This window comes from Barbus barbus (assembly GCF_936440315.1).
Source record: "Barbus barbus genome assembly, chromosome: 32".
Classification (NCBI taxonomy): domain Eukaryota; kingdom Metazoa; phylum Chordata; class Actinopteri; order Cypriniformes; family Cyprinidae; genus Barbus; species Barbus barbus.
This window is the reverse complement of record NC_136760.1, coordinates 26,141,275-26,164,112: the sequence shown is the minus strand read 5'-3', so window position 1 is coordinate 26,164,112 and position 22,838 is coordinate 26,141,275. Positions and strand designations below refer to the sequence as shown.

Sequence of the window (22,838 nt, the reverse complement as noted above, 5' to 3'; positions counted from 1 at the left end):
GACAGCTCCTGTCAAACTATCATTGCACGGAAAAGAGACAGTCTATATATTTTCTATAGTATTTCATAAAATAAATAGTCTGAGTAAACGATGCCAGAATTTGCACTTTTTGAGGTGAACTCTATCTCTAAATCAAAGAGACATGGTGGAAGCAACTCACAGTCCATTAACACGCTGGAGTCTGGCAGACACAGATTTGTCAGACTCATTTGGGAGTCTATTGACTCCTCTAAAGTGTGGCTACACAAGATTTATGTGTCTCACTGATTTGCCCCACTTTAACAGTTTCTCACTGTGTCCCAGCAAAAAAACGCCAATGTGCAGGTGGTGTTTGTGTGTGTAAAAGCGTTGTCACTGAGGAAAACTGTGCCCTTGAACAATGCATTTCACCCCAGGAGTCTCCACAGAGACGAACAGATATCCCTCTGGACAGAAAACACATGCTAAATTGCATGGCGTTCATTTATTTGCATGCACTAGGATGCTAACCATGCACGTGTTAAATATATTCCTGCTTACCTGTGCACTTGTTTTCTCAGGCTCTGCTGTCGGCCTCAAGCCGCATGATACAGGGGAGGGTCATTTCTTCTCATTAAAATTCTGCCATCAGTCTTTGTGCCGCTGCAGGCAGCTCTCAGGTCTTTATTAATTGCCATGGGATACTGTATCGACTCAAATTCTCTGCTGCTATCCGGACTCCAGCGTGCTCTGGAATACTGTCGAAAAATGCGGCATTTGATCACGCTTTATCACAGCAGCTAATGCAGAAAGCACTTTATTCACACCCTGCCTGATGAATGATGCAGCCTGAGAGGTTACCAGGGAGAAAGACTCGTGTACAATGATAATGCAGCACAAAATAGTTGTTTTTTTTACCATCAGGGAACTGAATTAAAATGTATATTATATGCATAAATGAAAGTGTATGTTTTGGGTGCTGTAACTCGCCACTGTGGTTCTTAAATTTATAATAAGCTTTTAGCTTCTTTGCAGTTCAGCTGTGGTATGATGGAAAAAAAAATGTTGTACCTTGTTTTGTGGTCTTGGCTTTTTAAAAGTAAAAAAAAAAAAAGTGTTAAAATTGGGGTCAGTAAGATTTAATTTATTTTTTAGAAAGAAAAAAATACTTTTAATAGGTAAGGTTGCATTAAATTGACATAATTGAAAAAAAAATAAATAAATATATATATATATATATTTCGGTTTCAAATAAATGCTGTTATTTTAAACTTTCTTTTAATCAAATAATCCTGAAAAAAATATTGTATATTCTTGGAATAACCTGCGCTAACACACCAGGAATGTGTGTTTATAATCAATGTGGAATCCTTATTTACTTCCTCAATGCATATTCTTGGTCTTAGCAAATGATCAGTTCCGATGCATAGAATCCCCCTTCCTTTTTTTCTCATTGCATATCCAGTTTCACTTATAAATATGTCAAATTATAGAAGTAAAAATGTTTGCGGATGCAGTTTCTTGTTAACTTCTTGTTGAGCTCCTAAATGGGTTAAGTTGTGATTTCATGCTGCAAATACTCCATGCAGTTCACATTCAGCTCAAATTTAGACTAAAATTGTATGCATAATTATGCAAAATTCCCTGAAATAGTTTTAGATTAAACTTCATTTGAACTACCCTACTTTATTCCTGATATTTTAGCAGTGTTGGTGTTTGAACACCTACGGCGTTGAGTGGTGTGCATTGCAGGACCGCAGGGCTCCGTCTGCAAGCGCTGTGTGTTATATATGCGTTGTGCTGCTTTAGTGAGTTACCAGCAGCACCCACTTCATTTTCTCAATGAAGAGCATCAGCGGCTGTGCGTGGGTGTTTTTGTGGAGTATCTTATCTCACTAGAGCAGCGCTGATAGCAGAGCTCTTGTCCAGAAGTAGCCCAAGACATCTGCCCTCCAGATAGAGAAGATACGCTCAAAAGCTTGCTCTGAATACCTGATGATTTACTATCAAGCATCACTTTCAGTACTAGGTTAAAAGCATGATGAAGAACTTATGTAATAAGCATAAGATCTAGTCTTGTCCTCTGTTAAATGTGTCTGTCACATAACAAATAATCTGCTTTTCCCAAAAAATACCCATTCAGGTTTAATCATGCACATTAAAGCTTTTAACACCTCTAAATTCACAGATTGATTCAGATGTGAGGATGTTTTATCTCGGTTTAACCCGCTTGATAGTTTGTGTAACACTTAAAATCCAAAAACTAAATAAGATTAAAATAAATAATCATGTCTAATCTGTGTGAAAGTGAGGTTTATGTTTTAAATAGTAGTACAGAGATGCTCTCAGGTTTAAAGAGTTCGAACTGGAACTGTAGTTGAAAGGTTTTGGTGACATCTAGTGGAGAAATTATGAAACATTTTTTCATGTAGTGATAGTTACTGTATGTCTTTCTGCTCTGTTGTTTTTGAGTAGACTTTAATGTAGAGTCACATTTAATTAAGGAAATGACACTAAATGATATGACTATTTCTAAATTACCTGCTGATGTGTTCTCTTCTGCTCTTGCAGGCACAATGGTCCTTGTTTTTTTCCTGACAGTAACAACTCTACAACCAAACACGTCCAATTCAACAAATGAAAATAACAATGGTAAGTGCTCATCATTATTTGGAGATAACATAATAATAGTATTAATAATAAAATGAGCATTGCTGTTTTCCTCTCTAAATCCTTTCAGTTCTAAATGTAGAGCGACAAATTTGTCATATACGAGAAATAGTTTATTAAGCTATTTAACCTTCACTGAAGATAAAAAAGAATGTTCTTCTCAAGAGTACTTGATTCTGATTGGTCAGTCACATCATATTGCAGTCAAATAGTGCTAAATTGTCTTCCTTTATTTTAATTAATTAATCAATTAATTAAGGGTTATATCTCCTACTTAACTATAAACCATTTTTTTTCACTGCCAGTTTCCCATTAATTTTAATATTTTGATATAAAGTCACTTGTTTGAAAACCATATATATATATATGCTATATGTGACCCTGGAGCACAAAACCAGTCTTAAGTCGCTGGGGTGTATTTGTAGCAATAGCCAAAAATATATTGTATGGGTCAAAATTTTCCATTTTTCTTTTATGCCAAAAATCAATAGGATATTAAGTAAAGATCCATGTTCCATGAAGATATTTTGTAAATTTCTAACCGTAAATATATAAAAACTTCACTTCTGATTAGTAATATGTATTGCTAAGAACTTCATTTGAACAACTTTAAAGGCGATTTTCTCAATATTTAGATTTTTTTTGCACCCTCAGATTCCAGATTTTTTTTCAAATAATTGTATCTCAGCCAAATATTGTCCTGTCCTAACAAACCATACATCAATGGAAAGATGATTTATTCAGCTTTCAGGTGATTATATAAATCTCAATTAAAAAAAAAAAATACACTTAAGACTGGTTTTGTGGTCCAGGTTCACATATATCATTATACTATGATAACATATATTATTTATTTTGTCTACAGACTGATAAAAGTTTGTTACTGTATCTCATATGGCAATGCTAACATCAGAAATTTGATATGATGATTATTTATTTGACTTATTTATTAATTTACTTATTTTTTTTCAGACCTTTTGTTTACAGAAATAATTAAACTTTTCATATATATTAGACATTTGCCATTTTTTCATGTTCAGACATTTTTATTTATTTTTTTATGATTGAAACCTCTAAGAATTGATTTCACAATGTAGGCATTACTCACAAAATGGCTGAAATAGTCATGGAAGCTAAAACCAGTTGTGTAACATTTCTCAGTGAGGTGATTTTTGAATCCTCCCTGGTCGTGTTCAGCATTCCTGCATCACATAAGCATCAGTGTGGCTGTGTGGATTTGTGTTAAATCTGTGGTGGATTACGCAGCCTGTGATTTTGGGCTGCAGTAAAGTGCTTATCTCAGGGTTAAGCGGGTGATTCATGTCAGACCTGCTGTTAAATGAATGAGGGATGCTTATCCTGCAGTCAAAACAGCACCGGGCTCTCTATTAAATCACTAATAATGCCTTGGCTTGACTGGCTGCCATACCTCACTGAAACGTGGAGCAGCTAAGTGTGGCCGTTCCGGCTCCAGCGGCTCTGTTCGCGGGCCAGTTTCCTGTTCTTTTGTTCACTGTGGGTTTAACTGCCTCTCCTTCTTCCTTTAGACGACCTGGGGCAGTCCAGCGCACCCATCCTGCCCATACTGCTTGGTCTGTCCGTCTTGGTGCTTTTTCTTGGGTTGCTGACCTGGTTTTTCCTCAGGTACGACACACACACACACACACACACAAATACACCCACACACAAACTGTCAAAAACTGTGAGTCTGTCATGCTTACAAGCTCTGCCTCTTTCTGATTAAGGGCGGGTCCAGGAACTGACACATGCTGTCACACACATACACACACATATTTATTCATACACAGCCTCACCGAGGCAAACCCTCAGATTTTTACGTGGTAGAGAGTGTGTTTTGTAGCGTGTGTTTGTGGAGAAACAGCACCTCTGATGAAAAAGAGTTCGAGTTTTCGTTGGTGAGACAGATTTGATGTTAGGATATTGTCTCATGTGTTGTCTTCATGTTTAAAACCTTATGTTCTTAATTTCTTTTAGGTTGAAAAACCAGAGGAAAGCTGTCATCACAGCCGTCGACAAGAAAGTACCAAATGGCATCCTGGAAGAGCAAGGTAAGCGGTCGCTTTATCTGCTTCGAACCGGTTTAGTTGTTTAAGATATGATAAAGGCAATTTGTGGTTTTGAGAGCTCTGTTGTAAGTAAGACGTCTTGGCAAGTTTCACTTTATCAGATGTGCTATATTCAGCTTCCTGTTGCCTCAAGATGTTTTGAGACCAGGACGTGAGCTTTTTTTGTGAGCTACACGTGCGCTATATCGAACCACTCTATAATTGCACTAAAAAATCACTTTGGCTGAGGTTTATGGGTCATACTAGTATGGTTTTTATGGTGATTTACTATATGGTTCCGTTCGTTAGCATTAGTTACTAAATATGAACTACTGTAACAATGAAAAATACTTCTAAAGCATTTATTAATCTTGGTTAAAGTTAATTTACTAATACATCAAATGTTGTATTTGTTAATGTTACTTAATGGACTTGGAGCTAATATGAACTAACAATGAACAGTTTTATTTTTTATTAGCTAGCATCAACAAAGATGAAGAAATACTGTAACAAATGTGTTGTTCATTGTTAGTAAGTGTTAATGCATTCATTTATGTTAACTAATTGAACCTTTAAGTGTTTTAAACGTTGTTAATATTGGCTAAACTGCATGTACTTATTTATTTATTGTTTTGTTTCATAGATACAGAGGCGTAACAGGGTGAAACATACTGTAATGCTATTTGTGGTTTCAATATCTAGCCTATATTTCCTCAAAAAAATATTCAAATCTGACTAAATCCATGTGAAAGAGGAAGAAGGTTAATTTTTAAACAGTTGTTCCTGTTTGCTTTTATTAGAGTTTGCTTGTTTGACACAAAAACTGTGGCTCATGGTTAGCCAGAAATCACAAAAGAGCTGTGTTTAAGACCAGAATTGTGTTTCTTAGACAGCAATGAGATGAAATGGAGATCAAACTGAGATTTGGGATTAAGTCCCCAGAATCTCAGAGTGTTCTACTGAGCAACAGACCCTCATAATGTCCTCTAGATGTTCAGATCTCAAATTGTGCTCAGATTTTATGCTTATCTAGAGTCCGGTTGTCGCCGCAGATTGTGCGTCTTGTTGAAGGTCTAGCAGATTTATGTAATAGACTTCCTCTGCACTCTTTCTCCTACTATCCTGACGGAAAGCTCTCTCGAGGAATATTTCGTGAGCCACGACGAGAAGTGACACGCTAGTGTTAAATGACATTGACTGTGTTGAATCCAGTTAGCATTTCGATCAGAGAGATATTTCATTGTTCAGTTGAACGTCACACCTGTGTAAGGGAAGTGGTTTACCGACTTTCTCCAGCATTCTGTGCCACCATTTGTTTGCTTCCTTGATGTACACTAACATTCATAAAATACAGTAATATTGTGAGATATTATTACAATTTCAAAAAACTCTTTTCAGTTTGAACCTATTTTAAAATGTAATTTATTCCTGTGATGCAAAGCTGAATTTTCAGCATCATTACAGTCTTCAGAGTCACATGATCCTTCAGAAATCATTATAATATACTGATTCTAATATGCATTTATTATTATTATTAAAGTTGAAAACAGCTGGGCCTCTTTGTATTTTTATTTGATGAATAAATAACAGAATTTATTTGATATAGAATACTTTTGTAACATTATAAATGTCTTTAGTGTCACTTTTGAACAATAAAATTAATCCTAGCTGAATAAAAGTATTAATTTCTTTATAAAAGCATCCTCCTGACCCTTAACCTTTGTACAGTAGTGTTTAAGTCTGCAAACATGCTTTTTTATGCAGAATTTTTATTTCTTTAAGTCTAAGCACTGATGTAACACCGCTCACTGTGTGTGTGTGTGTGTGTGTGTGTGTTTGTGTGTGCAGTATGTTGTATAGAGGAATATATAGATGTGGATAAAGATGAGGATGAGGATGAGGATGATCTTGGCTGGCCGTCAGAAGGTCAGGTATATGTGGTGTCTCATGAACGGGCATGAAGTTTATAGTCTAATATCTCTATAATGTCTAACATCTCTCCCGCTCTAACCTCTGACCTAATGGTTGTGGGTTTCTTTCGGTGTTATGAGGGTCACTGGTGGTTTTCCGATTTATGTTTTGGAGGTATATGCATATGCTGCTTTAAATATGCCTATAGTTCTTTTACAAAGGCATGCTTTTATTAAATAGAATGATGGTGTGAGCATGTTTGTTTGTTTGTTTGTTTGTTTCCTGGGTGACAAAACCACGACCGCAAGTTTGACATGATACTCTTCAAATAAAATATATATTTAACAGACGGCTGTTAGATATGGGACAATTTCTTGTCTAAATTATGGAATTTAAAATTCTGAATCTAATTCTAGAGATTTGTTTTACCCTAATATCAAACCCAATCATATTGATTGATAAAACAGACCAAATGTATACACACCTCACCTGTATGTTTATAACACACACACACACACACACACACATACACACACGCACACACACACGTGCACCAGTAATGAAATAAAATAAGGACAGGAAATGTGGTGTCCTCACATAGTAATCAGAACATTTCTGTTTTTTATAAACAGAATTCGGTTCTATAAACAAAAAAGTCAGTTTCAGACATAATAAAGTTATATATTTATTTTTTCACTACTTATGTAGTGAAACAAACATTGAAACCAAATCAAATTAGTAAAATGTTTGTGTGTGTGGTGATTGTAGAAAACATGTATTTCAGCTATGAAATCGCTTAGAAATTCTTTATTTTTCAAGTGTTTGTTTATAACATTCATGTACTGTATTCTTCCACAGAGCAACAGACGGTGGTCTTACTGCCCAGATCCCCTTCCACATCCAAAACATATCTCCCCATTCCTGTAGACAACTTGGAAGAAGAGTATCGGATACGCTCGGCCGATGATGGGAAACTCTTCCGGGAAGAGTACAACGTGAGTGTCTTGAAAGAATATTGATCATGGATAGAGATATCAAAAATATGTTGATGCCAAGTTGATTAAACAACATTGAAAATAAAAACCAAAACACACACACACAAAAAACGCAGAAAAATTATCACAACTTCTGTAGCTTTTTAGAAGCCATTTAGAATCAAATGTGAAATATGATATATATATATATATATATATATATATATATAAAACAGCTAATTTTACAGGCCTGCACCAACAAGTCAGTTGTAATATATTATTTAATAATGATGCAGTGAAGAAAATGCTAGCTATTTTAATTGAGAAATCATTAAAGGCTAAAAACCATTAAATTAATTTAATATTTATGTATATTTTTAATGGTACCATTTTCAGTAGCATAGTTTTGCTGTGGTATCGAAATGGGTACACACTACACACATTCATGCATTTGAGACAAAAAAACGCATTTTAATGATCTGAATCTTAACCGAATATATCAGTTTTAATGTTACCATATTTAATAATGATGCAGTGAAGACTTTAATAGTGAAATCATTGAAGTCTAAATGCCAATAATTCAATATTTTGCTTAATATTTATCTATTATTTATTATGGTAGCATGTTTTGTAGCATATTAGTTTTGCTGTGGTATCAAAATTGATGGTCACACTTTATTTTAAGGTCCAATTCTCCTTATTAACTAACTATTAACTGTGACTATTGCCTCAAAAAACTCCTAGTTTGTTGTTTATTAGTAGTCAGCAAGGTTGTGCTTTTGTATGGGGTTGAATTAAGGGATATCTAAAATATGCTCGTGCATAAGGCATGAGTACTAATAAACAGCCAACATGCTGGTAGTATGCATGCTAGTTAATAGTGAGGATGGGTCCTTAAAATAAAGTGTTACCAAATTGATAAAACACCAATCGTGATGATCTGAACATTGTAAAAATAGCCCATTATTGTTGTTTGCGCTGATTACATCACTCATATGTGAAAGTCTAGTTTTTCAGTGTGTTTCGTGGCACAGCTCAGTGGAGAGACTGTTATTTTGTTTGTGGCTCGTAAAGAAGCTGATGGTGCATTATGGTGCCATTATTAACTGGCAGAAGCATGCATTCATATGGATCAGCAAATATCCTTCTACATTTGCTGACAGCTCAACTGCTCTCATTTCCCACTGAGAATTACTGGAATTGAGATGGCGAGGAGTCATCAGGCATTGAGTCATTCGAGAAAGCCCCTCTCTCCTGCTTTTAGACGCATGATTCAAGATGCGCTCCTCTCACAGGCCCGTGATTCAGGAACACACATTGAATTAAACGTGAATTTTCTGTCCCATGGAAACCATGTTTATGCTCAACAATCTTAATGGCCACTTAAACCATTTAAGTCGGAATGGAAGCGGATCTGCTTGTTAAACAATGGCCTATACATACAGGAACAAAATGCCAGTAATATCATCCATTTAGGCTATAACAAAATGACAGGTTTGGTGGGAATTTGAACAGCATGATCGGTTTTGCTCAAATGCAGAATTCTGTTGGAATTAATGTGTTAGGTTAGATAGCAATTCAAGCGCAATAAAATGATGTGAAATCAAATAATGTCTCGGGTGCGTGATCCACAGCAACGCATTTGTGTAGAGACGAGAGAGTTCAGTATACACATTAAACATAAAATGCACAGTTTTCAATGAGTGTCAGTTGAATTTAATGTAAGGAATGCTTTTAATTATAAAGCAGAAATCATACATTCCCTGAGAGTCTCAAATCCTAATAAAGACCTATTCTATTTGGCATATAAGATTAGATTATGAAGGTATGGCATTGGTTTGGTGTTAACATGTATAATTTTATCGTTGACAGTCATTACCAGGGGGTTCGACTCAAGGAACATGTGAAGAGGCCAATAAAGAAGAAAACAAGGACAAGAACAGATATCCAAACATCTTACCTTGTAAGAATTCTCTCTCTTTTTATTTGTCTTTTCTTGTTCACCTGTTAAGTCAGAGTCTTGAGACAATCTCTCTCTCAAAACACACACACACACACATGTTGGTTTTTGTGGTTTATGGGGACTCTCCATAGGCGTAATGGCTTTTATACTGAACAAACTGTGTGTGCTATTGCCCTACACCAACCTGCTTTTTAATTTTTAAAAGCAGCATCCACAGTCGCCTGAATCGTTAGCAGTTGAGTCCGATCATAAATAAATAATGAAGATACATATGGAGTAAAACAGGTTATCAGTAACAAGAACAAGACAAAAACAAACGGAACAGGTAGACGGCATGCCATCTTGACCAGATTCTCTACTGGTGTGCCCACATGTTGATTTTGGGTGACATCAGACTGATGTTTTGCCTCAGAGCTGCTGCCACCCTCACACATCTAACACAACTTCTCCAAAAATAAAATTAATCACTTTCAGTTCCTTACGCCCACATCCATGGCATTTCCATTTTGACTTTTTTATTTTTCATTTTTAAAAGCTTTTGTCTTGTAAACTTTTTCCATCAGGGTCTGAGGAGGAGCAATCAAAAATGTGAATATGTATATAAATAAACATCTTTTTCTTTCCCATTATCCAGATGACCATTCCAGAGTGATTTTAACACAGATGGATGGAGTCCCATGTTCAGATTATATCAATGCATCATATATCGATGTAAGTGATTTGTAAAGCTGTAGAAAGGCATCAGTGCACTGTGAAAATTCAATGCATCGGTGTTTAAACATGCATTCATATGTACATATTCAAAATACAGTTCTTGGGAACGTGAATGTAAAACATATGTGTTGTTGTATTGCATTGCATCATTTAGTGAAGCAAAACATATGCACCCCGTTTGCATTAAAATGTTGATTTCTTCTTTCTTCCCAGGGTTATACAGATAAGAATAAGTTCATTGCAGCACAAGGTGAGTGCATCTAAATGTAAAAATAAGATTTAGTGAGCAGTCACATGTCTGACAATAATTTCAGTAGCTATAATAAGACTCGATAAGATGACCTCTGTGTTTCAGGTCCGAAACAAGACACGGCTGCAGACTTCTGGAGAATGATATGGGAACAGAAATCAGCTACTATTGTAATGCTTACTAATCTGAAAGAGAGAAAAGAGGTATGTGGGTTTTTTTGGACTTCTGGTCCGTTTCCTTTTGTCATGATTACTTGTAGTGACTATCTGCACACTGAGTTTCAATTAACTACAAGTATAAATAGCATATTTCATTATTTGTACTTTGTTTGGTAGTAGTAGTATTTATTGCTGTTTGTACGTCTTCTGCCTTTTTATGTCTGGTTCTCAAACTCTTGTGAGGGTAAAATAGGTTTCTGGAGAAATGGAGATCCAAAAAACAACAACCAAAAGCACCCTTTGACAAACTCAACTAGATAGATTTTTCTTGGAATACTTTTTTTTGGATGATTCAGAAAAGTTCAGAAAAGATTATTCTTGAAAAGTTCAGAAGTATTTCATATTTTAGTGTTTGACAACCTACAATAAAGATTTATTTATTTATTTTACTTTTACTGTTTTTAAAAGTGTTGATTTTTTTGGGAACTTGCATGGAAACCAATGGGAGTCAATGAGACCCCAACACAAAAAGCTGTACCAATTTTCATACAGCCTTTCCAAAACACATCTATGTGTGGAAACTTTGCATTAACATCAATGGCCCTAAATGAGAAATATTCACCAAATTTCAAGAAGAAATACATCGTTTAACCAGTAGTTTGAAAATCGAATTTAGGTTGAATTGACCCGCAATTTAACAGGAGGATTAAATAAATCAGATTTCTGAACGCTGCGTTAAATAAAGAATATATATGAAATATATACAGTATATATATGAAAAATGTATCTTTTTAATTTAAATTTAAATTATAATTTTAAAATGTATTTTTGCACAGCCTTCATACTTATTCCATATTGTTTAAAAAAATGATCAGTATGCAAATAAAATCACTACAGACCCAGTAAATTATATTTGATTTCACTTCAGTGTCTTTCTATAAACCCGATTTGTTTATCTTCTTCAGTAATAAGCCACAAGTGTTTCTGTTTCGATCGTCTCTGATGTTCAGATGTCACAGGACTCCTCTTTCTCTCCTCTCCATCACAGCCATGAGCGTCTCTAGAAAGACGAATCAATAAGACACAGAACGGAGAGGAGATTAAAATCAGCTTTGGGTTGGGCTTGGAATCGATGATTTTAATAATGGCTGATAAAGCTCTCTCTGGCTTTAACATAATTAGTCGGCAAACTCTCATTAAGAGAGATTTATTCTGCGCTCTCAGGCTGGATAATGCTGATTGACAGACAGACTGTTTTAAGAGCTCAGATTAGCATCACGGTGTCTTAGAAGTCACCTTTACTCCTCTAATGCACTTACAGCTGCTCCGTGCCGGTGTTGCACTGATTTTCTCTACAGGATTGACATGTAATGCGTTTGTTTGTTTACAGAGTGAAATGTTTTGACCTTGTGTCATGTTCTTGGTTTTAGAATGATTAGCAGAAGACGTTCATGTCACTTTTTTCTTGTCTTTTGTTTGCATTTTGGGTGACACTGTATGAATTTAATTAATAGCCTTAACAGACATTGCTGTATTAGTTGAAGTACATTCAATAGTTTATTATTTGTCTTTTCAGACATTTTCACGTTTGAATGATAAATGTTGAACAATATGTAATGTTCAGTCTAGTAATATTTTACTTATTAATAAGTTAATATCAATCAATAGTAATAATTTATGTATTTGAAAAGCAATGTTACCACTTATATTTGTACCACCACAGCATGGTTTATCTATATCTATATATCTAAAATAAAAATAAAAAAGTGAGATATAAACTGAATAATGGTAACTAGTCGTATAAATGTGCTGTGTTTTTCTCTGTAGGATAAGTGTTATCAGTATTGGCCTGATCAGGGATGCTGGACATACGGTAACGTTCGTGTTGCTGTGGAAGACTTTACAGTTCTGGTGGACTACACCATACGCAAATTCTGTGTGCAATATGTAAGTCTGAACACAAGCTAGAGATATAATGTCTGCTGCTGTTATACGTGTATGATTCTGTAGGGGATTTTCTCAGTTAATTCTGTGTTTGTGGCTTATCAACTGTCTGCTTTGTTTATATGTGTATATGTGTGTTGTTTCCTGTGTAACCACACTCTCACCCGTCTCTGCGTCCACCACAGCAGGCCAGCGACGGCACCAAAACGCCTCGTCTGGTTACGCAGCTTCACTTCACCAGCTGGCCGGACTTCGGCGTCCCCTTCTCACCCATCGGCATGCTGAAGTTCCTGAAGAAGGTGAAGCAGGTGAACCCATCGTACGCCGGGCCCATCGTGGTGCACTGCAGGTGGGTTGTGTTTCACGTGACTGCTGTACTCTTAACAGACTATACTCGACTGTGACCAGAATATCAGACGAGAACCCGAGCTGTGGAGAACGGGACACGTCTGGTGTGAAGTCTTATTTAAATGTGAAGTGTGACACATTTTGGTCTGTGAGATCTTTATGCGAAGATGCATTTGACCTTTGCTGTGTCTTGTTCTCAATTTTATAATGATTAACTCAAAACTGTTCAAAACAATTTTCTTCTACATATATATATAAAACTAACAAGATTTGACATTGACTTTTTAATATCTATGTTATGGTAATATATAATGTTCAATTAAAAATCTATGTAATTAACCTAATTATACTACTAATTATAGTACTGTTACTAATATTACTAATATTAATATAGGTCTATTACTAATACTAGTGGTATAGCTTCTTTGCAAGATTTGACATTTTGACTTTTTTTTTATTATGCAGACCAAAGTGCTGTACAATCAACATACAGCTACATACATATATACAATATATAAAACACAAACAATCCAATTAAAACACAGAAACTAGCCCAACTCCTTGAAAGCTATAATGACAAGAAATATTTTTTAACTCCAGCTTTGAAATCATTTATGGATGTAATCTCTCTAATCTCAGACGGTAGGCTATTCCAAAGGCTTGTACCTGCAACAATAAAGTCCTGATCCCCTTTCAGCTTTAAATGAGTTTGTGGGACAGTAAGAAACAAAGATCTCAAAGACCTAGAAGACTGACGGAAAGTAATAAGCTCAGACACATAAGCAGGAGGCATTCCGTGCACTGCCTTGAACACATATAACAGAACTTTTATATTTTGTCCTGAAACCCACTGCTATCCATCTGAGAGAGGCCAAGATAGGAGAGAGATGTGTTGACTTTTCTTTGCACTCACAAGCAGCCTAGCTGCTGCATTCTGAACTAATTGTAAGCGTGAAATAATGGTCTGACAGGACCCCACATACAAAACATTACAATAGTCCAGACAAGACAATATAAAGGCAATAACCTTTTCTAAATCTTTCATCGACAAAATAGGTTTTAATCGAGCAATTTAATTTAACCAACTCTTAACCACAGCATTAACCTGCTTGTCGAATTTCAAGTCTGAATCGAACACAACTCCTAAATTCCTTATTTGGTCATGACAGTAGGCTGACCAAGCACCCAAATAAGTGGCAATGTCTGAGCATCCTCTGGAGGGGCCAAAAATCATATCTGTTTTACTTTGGTTTAACTGAACCAAATTATGAGCCATCCAGCTCTTCACCTCTTCCAGACATGCCAAAAGTAAATTTGAACCACAATTATTTCCATGTTTCAAAAGGAGATAAAGTTGTGTATCATTGGCATACAAATGGTAAGACATACCGTATTTCTTAAAAATCGAGCCTAGAGGCAGCATGTACAAGGAAAAAAAGAGTAGGGGTGTATCCCCGCCATCCTGGCCAAATTTCCCCATTGGCCTTTGAGCATCATGGCCTCCTAATTATCCCCATGCACTGATTGGCTTCATCATTCGGTCTCCTCTCCCCCAGTAAGCTGGTGTGTGGTGGCTGCAGTCACATCATCCAGGTGGATGCAGCACACTGGTGGTGGTTGAGGAGATTCCCCCCTTCTATGTTAAGCGCTTTGAGTACCCAGAAAAGCACTATATAAATGTAACAAATTATTATTAATAATTATTATTATTAAAAAAATACAGGGCCAATAACAGAACCCTGGGGAACTCCACAGGTAATAGAAGCTGTAGATGAAACAAAGTCACCGTACTTCACCGAGAATACTTGAACCACTTTAAAACTGTCCCACAGATCCCAACTAAATGAGATAAACGCTTTAGGAGAATCCCATGATCTATTGTATCAAAGGCTGTACATGACAATGCATAATGTTCAATTAAAAGTCATTGATAATTGAATTCAATGTTAACAGTTAAAAAGCAGTATTATTGTAATATATTGTTACGACCCCATTTAAATTAGACAGAAAGGGGAACGCAACATAAGAGCTGGACACGTGAAACCAAAATATACAACTAAAAGAAAGAAATCAACCAAAATTAGAAAGGAAACACAAAGATAATGAGGCTTGTTTGCTGGTGGGACGCTCCACTCCAGCATCCTTTATATAGATCATCAGCACTCATCCCATCAACCGCAGGTGTGCAAAGGCAGACCTAAACAATCAGACTCCGAGAGAGAGAAATTAGAAGGGACATGACGTCATACAGAGGACACACCCCAAAGGCATAGGCCTAAGCCGTAACAATATTTGTACTATATTAAAGCTATATTATATAGCTTATATATTATATTATATTTGTACTATATTTGTATATGCTGTATCTCATTAAAAGCTTTTTTTTTTTGACATTGAAGCTTTATCAAGAGCCCAAACTTCCTGATCAAACTTCTTCACAAAGTAGCCTAACAGTAACTTGCAGAATGAAAGTGCACATTTGAATTTAAACCTTAGTAAAAAGGACAAATTTTGCATAACTTCCATCCACAGTAATTATTTCTGAGACCTCGCAGACCCTTTTGCGTCAGTCTGTCATGCATGCATAATTTATTTTATCAGACAATGATATACATTATTCAGAACGATTAGCATGTGATTTGAATTAGGGGAATGAAGGTCTTTTCTCGCTGCTGATTGGTCATATATATATAAAGTGAATTGATGTAGGTCAGTGGCTGTGTTGGTGACACAATGGCCGGTCTGTCCTCGTCATCAGTGTCTGTGTCTCAGTGTTGACCATCTGCCCTCTTCCTGTGTCCTGAACAGAACAACCAAACACAGCATCAGCAATACCAAACACTTCACTTCAGTTCCTGTCAAAAGCCCTATTGAGGGTTTGTTCGTTCATTCGGTTGATCACTCGTGCCCTCTAGTGGTCAGAATGTTTGTCTGACAAAGATCATTTTGAGTGTTTGTCATTGCTTGTGTGTAGATATATTCCTATATATATTCTATATTTTTTTTAATCCATCAAGGTCATTGATTTATATTATGAAAAAGTGCTAAATAAAAACATAAATAAACAATGAAACATAGTCTGAGTATAATACTTGTCTTTAAATATAATGTTAAATAAAAACATATATAAAATATTTTTATCAGGATCATACTCTATTGTGAAAAAGTGGTCTCTGTATGATAATTGTTTCCAAAAGAAGGGTTGAAAAAAAATCTTATTTTTGGAAAAATTGGCATTGATAAATCATTCACAGCAAGAGCAGTAAAGTAAATGATATCATGTTCAACCAAGTCGTGGCCTAATGGTTAGAGGGTCGGACTCGTAATCCAAAGGTTGTGGGTTTGAGTCTCGGGCCGGCAGGGATTGTAGTGAATGTCCAGCGCTCTCTCCACCCTCAATACCACGACTGAGGTGCCCTTGAGCAAGGCACCTAACCCCCAACTGCTCCCCGAGCGCCGCAGCATAAATGGCTGCCCACTGCTCCGGGTGTGTGTTCACGGTACTTGGCAGTGTGTCACTTCACTTCATATTGTTTATGTTGTGAATAATTGCGTCTGTGCTGTTTGTCTGTCAGTGCTGGAGTGGGCAGGACAGGAACGTTCATCGTCATCGATGCCATGATTGACATGATGTACGCAGAAAAGAATGTGGACGTCTTCAGTTTCGTGTCACGAATACGAGAGCAGAGATCGCAGCTCATTCAGACGGATGTGAGTAGAGCATGTCATTGGTTTTTGCATGATTTTTTTAATATCTACCTTGTTATAGAAATAACAGGTGACAGAAGTAGTACCTAGAAGTCATACATGTTTAACGCTGTACTGAAAATCTGGTTTGTGTTGTAGTTGCAGTACTCCTTCATCTATCAGGCTCTGCTGGAGTACTTCCTGTATGGAGACACGGAGTTGGACGTTTCTTCTCTGGAGGGTCACCTGGACAAACTTCACAACACCAGTGCGCCGCTGGACCGCGTGGGCCTGGAGGAAGAGTTTAAGGTGAGGAAATTAGTAGTGTGCTGTGCAGTTGTTTACTGATCTGGTTTTGACAGATTATTAATGCATTTTTAACGTTGGCTTTGCAGAAACTGACAAACATGCGTATAATGAAGGAAAACATGAGGATGGGCAACCTGCCTGCCAACATGAAGAAGAACAGAGTCCTTCAGATTATTCCATGTGAGTTTAAGATCATCTGTGATTGTGAAGATCAAAACCCTACAAACAAACCTAAAAGTGGCTGGAAAACATATTTAATCTCTTCCTTTCATCTAAAATGTATGCTGGGTTTGTTTACAAGGAAGTTAATCAGAAATCTCTCTTCCTTTTCCTGTTCTGCTTGTGACTTCAATTGTAAATGTGTTCAAAACACCACAGAGGTTTTGCTAGAGGTCATTTTTTTTGTCTTTTCTCATTCATTTGTTCAGATGATTTTAACCGAGTCATCCTTTCGATGAAGAGAGGGCAGGAGTTCACCAATTATATCAACGCATCTTTCATTGATGTGAGTTTTTCATTACTCTTTTCAAGTTACAGGGGCGGGTTGTTATACAAATATGATGAAAATGAACATTGTTTTCTTTTCATATAAGACCAGGGATGTTTTATGTAAATGAGGTCAATTTGATTATTTTATTTTTTTTTCATTTAAAAAATTCAGAAAGTTTTCTTGAGTTAGTATTGGTTTACTCTATGACTGCGTCTGAAATTAACTTTTTGCCAGTTTTCCACCAACCATAAATATGTCTTACCTGCCGCTCAAAAGTTTGGGATCAGTAAGATTTTTAATGTTTTTTAAGGGAGTCTCTTCTGCTCATCAAGGCTGTATTTATTTGATCAAAAATACAGAAAAAACTGTAATATTGTGAAATCTTATTGCAATTTCTAATATTGGTTTCCTATTTTAATATACTTTAAAAAGTAATTTATTCCTGTGATGCAAAGCTGTATTTTCATCATCATTACTCCAGTCTTCAGTGTCACATGATCCTTCAGAAATCATTCTAATATGCTGATTTATTATGAGTGTTGAAACTTGTGCTTAATATAGTTTTTTTTTGGAACCTGTGATACTTTTTTATTTGATTTTTTGATGAATACAAAGTTAAATAAAATTTCTTTTTTTTTTAAATAAAAGCTGTTTTGTGTTACAATATACAATGCTATTCAAAAGTTTGGGGTCAGTAATTTTTTCTTTCTTTTTTTTTCTTTTTTTAAAGAAATTAATACTTTTATTCAGAAGGGATGTGTTAAATGAATAAATGTCATAGAAAAGACTTGTATTGTTAGAAAAAAATATATTTTGAACAAATGCCTTTCTTTTTAACTTTGTATTAATCAAAGAATTCAAAAAACAATAGCACAACAGTTTCAACACTCATAATAAATCAGCATATTAGAATGATTTCTGAAGGATTTTATATATACACACACACACACACACACACATGGTGAAACTGGTAAAAGTTGGAAGAATTTAATTGAATTATTTACATTACTATTCAAAAGTTTGTTTTTAAAATAAGTATTTTATGCTCATCAAGGCTGCATTAATTTGACCAAAAATTCAGTAAAAACACTAATATTCTGAAATAATATTTCAATTTAAAATAACAATTTTCTATTTTAATATATTTTACAGTTTAATTTATCTCTGTGATGCAAAGCTGAATTTCAGCATCATTACTCCAGTCTTCAGTGTCACATGATCCTTCAGAAATCATTCTAATATGCTGATTTGCTGCTCAAGAAACATATTTGATTATTATAAATGATGAAAACAGTTATGCTGCCGAATATTTTTGTAGAAACTGTGATACAATTTTTTCAGGATTCTTTGATGAATAGAAAGTTCAAAAGAACAGCATTTATCTTTTGCAACATTGTAAATGTCTTTAATGTCATGTTTGATCAATTTATTATGTTGCAGTTCCTAATAAACTGTCAAGTTATTGTTTTATTTACACTCCAAAGCCAGTTTGTATTGGTCTTCAGTGCTCATATTATTGGTGTTTTGTAGGGGTACCGGCAGAAGGGCTATTTCATCGCCACACAGGGTCCTCTGGCGCACACGGTGGATGATTTCTGGAGGATGGTCTGGGAATGGAAGTGTCACTCAATTGTGATGCTGACAGAACTGCAGGAGAGAGATCAGGTACACACACACACACACACACACACACACGTTTCAAATCCACTCTCACGTGACTTCCCAGAGCAAATCCTGTCAGCTTTGTCATTTGGTGTTGTGTGTGTTGCAGGACAAGTGTTTTCAGTACTGGCCTACAGAGGACTCTGTGACTTACGGAGACTTCACGGTGGAGATGAAAGGAGACACGCTGTGTGACACGTTCAGTCTCAGAGATCTGCTGCTCACATACAGCCCGGTGAGCGTGCATTATGAGCTGATTTGCATTGGCATTTTTTCATAATGTTTGCATTCTGCATTTATGGAGTTAATATGTGAAGGAAGCTGGTATGAATTGTAATGCATGTTGGTGTGTATGTGTTCCTGACAGGAGAAGCAGACACGTTTGGTTCGGCACTTTCATTTCCACGCCTGGCCAGAGATCGGGATCCCAGCCGAGGGTAAAGGGATGATCGACATCATCGCAGCGGTGCAGAAACAACAGCAGCAGTCGGGCAACCACCCCATCGCCGTGCACTGCAGGTACAGAACACACACTTAACTAGACGTACTATACACCACAGATTCACAAGCAGCTGAAGCCCTTTGACATCAAATATTTACAGTACTTGAAGTACCCCTTTTCAGTCATGTATGACTGAACTTTATTTTTGAACTTTAAAACTAACTTTTATTTAAAAACCTTTGTTGCATTTTTAATTTTTACAGTTAAATTCATCAATTCACAAACTCCTTGAAGTTTTGGGATGCTGTGCTCTAGACTAATTAGAACTGTACTGATTAGAATTAATAAAGATTAATCCAAACCTTACCACTATAATAAAACATTTTTAGAATTAAATTTACTAATTTACTTTATCAATCATTTTTAGAAATTGAAGAAACAATGCCATTTTTTTTCAGTTTTCATTTAAATCTTTTCTTATTTTTATTTATTTATTTTTGTGCCATCTTTAGCACCTTTTTATATACATTTAGTGTATCAAGTTAAACTACAATAAAATGAGTAATTTTGGCTTGTCAGCTAACTGAAATAGAATTTTATATATATTTTATATATATAATATATATAATTTTTTTTTTTTTTTTTTCAGTTAACTGCTATATAATTTCAACTAACTAATATGGTTTAATAGGGTTAGGGTTATAATTTTACCCTTTAATGTGCATTTTATTATAGTTATTATTTAACATTTGCATTTAATTGGAAACCTTTATAAAACTGATGTTCTTGTGTTCAGGCAGTACTTTCCTGACTAGGCTGTCTCTGTGGTGTGTTTTTGTGTGCTCTGTAGTGCCGGAGCGGGTCGGACCGGTACGTTTATCGCTCTCAGTAATATTCTGGAGCGAGTGAAAGCCGAGGGTTTGCTGGATGTGTTTCAGACTGTGAAGAGTTTACGAATGCAGCGGCCACACATGGTGCAGACAGTGGTCAGTGCAAACCTTCATTTACATACACAATTCATCAAGATCATCAAATATTAATCACAGTAATCAGTAGTTTCTGTCAGATAAGTGCTGTAATTGACCTCATTCATCCCAAGAAAAACTGACAAAACGGCTGAAGGATTCTGAAAGCATCTTGCAGCCTTAATAGGCAACTTAATTAATTATATAGGTAATAGAAGTAATATCAGGTAATAGAAATTAATTAAATAATAATAATATAAATTATTAGTATAAATTAATTAGCAATATTTATTAAATTAATATGAATAATCGTGATTAAATAAAAAAGGGTATTTGTAACAGCAATTTCATATTATTGTAATGTTAATTAAGTGTATTATGATTTAATAGAATTAAATAAGAATATAAATTAATTAGTAGTACTGATTAAATTAATAAGATTAATATAATAACCCTTCTCTAAAAAAAAGAACCATTTTATTGGTAATTTAATTTTAATATATAACAATTTAATGCAAGTAATATAAATTAAGGACATAATAATGTAAATTATTAGTATGGATAAATTTGTAGTATTGAATAAATTAATATTATTAACATCATAACAATGATTACACATTTTTTTATGTAATTTCTAAAGTATTTACTTGTAATTAATACTAAAGATAAAAATATATATTTTATTTATTAATATGACCGATTTCATAATATTGTCATATTTGACAACTGTGGTTACCATGGTAGATTTCTGTATGTAGTAATAAATTAATCAAAATAATTCTTAATAGCCTGACGTCTGAATTCTTCTAAAATGATTTGCTTTAATATTGCTCTTTCTTTCTTTCTGTCTGCAGGAACAGTATGATTTCTGCTACAGAGTGGTACAGGACTTTGTCGACATTTTCTCAGACTATGCCAATTTCAAATGATCTAATCTGCCTTAAATGTTTGAGTTTGATGCTTTTTTACACGTCAGTCGATCAGGATTTTACACCGCGACTGGAAGATAATTGCGCTCTATTTTGCTATGCACTTCTCCTCGATGTTACTAAAAGACCACATCTATCTGTAATATACTAAGGCTACTAAAGATTTCAAAACTGTAAATTGTTTTGTCTCCTTTATAACACATTTAAATGGGCTATTTTATTTTGGTCTTTCTCATGACGGATCATTCCAGTTTTTGTTTTGTCTTTATTTGTTTAACTAATTATTTTTATTTTTTATTATGCGACTCATGTAGAATTTGTAAAGCTGTAGGTGGGTTGTATTTATGCACTGTTGCAGACTGGACGTCCTGCCAGATAAAACATGTGAATGTTCCATGCCAATTTATTTATTCAGAGTTACAATTTATGAAAGATATCATTGTGTCAACAAGTTGATTTGTTCCTGTCTTTAACATTGTGCTTATCAGCCATTGCAAATGTGAACATTTTTGACTTTTTTTTTTTTTTTTTTTGGTTTCAAAGTAGCAAATATAATTAAAGCGAGTAAGATTATTTAGGTTTGACAGGATACTGCTAAAATATCGTTCGTAAGAAAGGCACAACAAACACATTTACATGGTGTAACATCAGCAAGAATTTCTATTAGATACAACAACTTTATGAGACCTTTGACCTTAAACGTCCTGCCTCTGTTACCTTGAGAATGATGCTGAGAAAAACTGCACAGGTTTTTAAAGCACACACATACCACTGATTGTTGCCTTGCAGAAGGCCAAGGATTTACAAATAAATGAACAAATGCATTATGAAATCACATCGTTGTCCTGTCTCTTATTTTGATTTGGATTTATTGGATACATAAATGTTTATCAACTTTTATAAGCCTTTTGTAAACCTGATTAATGTTTAATAATAAAGTAAAAATGCATATAAATGAAGAAACATAACTGAATAAAAAAAGGGTTCATACTGCCTAATAATAACAATATAAAATATAATAATAAATTAAAAACTATTTTTAGTTAAATAAAATGATTATTTAAAATATTAAAAATGGCTAAATCACATGTATTTAAAATAAATAAAATATTGAAAATACACTTGTAATGCAAATGGTTAAATAAAGGTTTAATTAGGTTTTTAAAAACGCTAATCATAAAGTAAAACTATACAGGTCCTTTTCAGAAAATTAGCATATTGTGATAAAGTTCATTATTTTCTGTAATGTACTGATAAACATTAGACTTTCATATATTTTAGATTCATTACAACACAACTGAAGTAGTTCAAACCTTTTATTGTTTTAATATTGATGATTTTGGCATACAGCTCATGAAAACCCAAAATTCCTATCTCAAAAAATTAGCATATTTCATC

At 34.8% G+C, this 22,838-nt stretch overlaps 1 protein-coding gene across 7 annotated transcripts in view; it reads left to right on the top strand.

Moving 5' to 3' along the window:
* LOC306852668 (receptor-type tyrosine-protein phosphatase epsilon-like) overlaps nt 1-22,274 on the top strand; it is an 82,632-nt gene extending 60,358 nt beyond the window's left edge. For 3 of the 7 annotated variants that reach the window (XM_079389682.1, XM_079389684.1, XM_079389683.1), the window contains 20 exons: nt 2,530-2,610; nt 4,176-4,272; nt 4,624-4,697; nt 6,543-6,620; nt 7,464-7,600; nt 9,452-9,542; nt 10,177-10,253; nt 10,470-10,506; nt 10,612-10,709; nt 12,492-12,611; nt 12,794-12,957; nt 16,532-16,667; nt 16,803-16,952; nt 17,039-17,132; nt 17,381-17,457; nt 18,973-19,107; nt 19,214-19,339; nt 19,472-19,623; nt 20,397-20,532; nt 21,366-22,274. In XM_079389682.1, the coding sequence (XP_079245808.1) occupies nt 2,535-2,610; nt 4,176-4,272; nt 4,624-4,697; nt 6,543-6,620; nt 7,464-7,600; nt 9,452-9,542; nt 10,177-10,253; nt 10,470-10,506; nt 10,612-10,709; nt 12,492-12,611; nt 12,794-12,957; nt 16,532-16,667; nt 16,803-16,952; nt 17,039-17,132; nt 17,381-17,457; nt 18,973-19,107; nt 19,214-19,339; nt 19,472-19,623; nt 20,397-20,532; nt 21,366-21,440 (2,130 nt within the window). In that variant the 5' untranslated portion in view covers nt 2,530-2,534 and the 3' untranslated portion in view covers nt 21,441-22,274. Of the gene's footprint in view, nt 1-2,529; nt 2,611-4,175; nt 4,273-4,408; nt 4,545-4,623; nt 4,698-6,542; nt 6,621-7,463; nt 7,601-9,451; nt 9,543-10,176; nt 10,254-10,469; nt 10,507-10,611; nt 10,710-12,491; nt 12,612-12,793; nt 12,958-16,531; nt 16,668-16,802; nt 16,953-17,038; nt 17,133-17,380; nt 17,458-18,972; nt 19,108-19,213; nt 19,340-19,471; nt 19,624-20,396; nt 20,533-21,365 lie in introns of those variants that run through there. The other 4 variants (XM_079389685.1, XM_079389686.1, XM_079389687.1 and 1 more) reach the window with 2 other exon arrangements.
* Nucleotides 22,275-22,838: the final 564 nt, after the last annotated feature.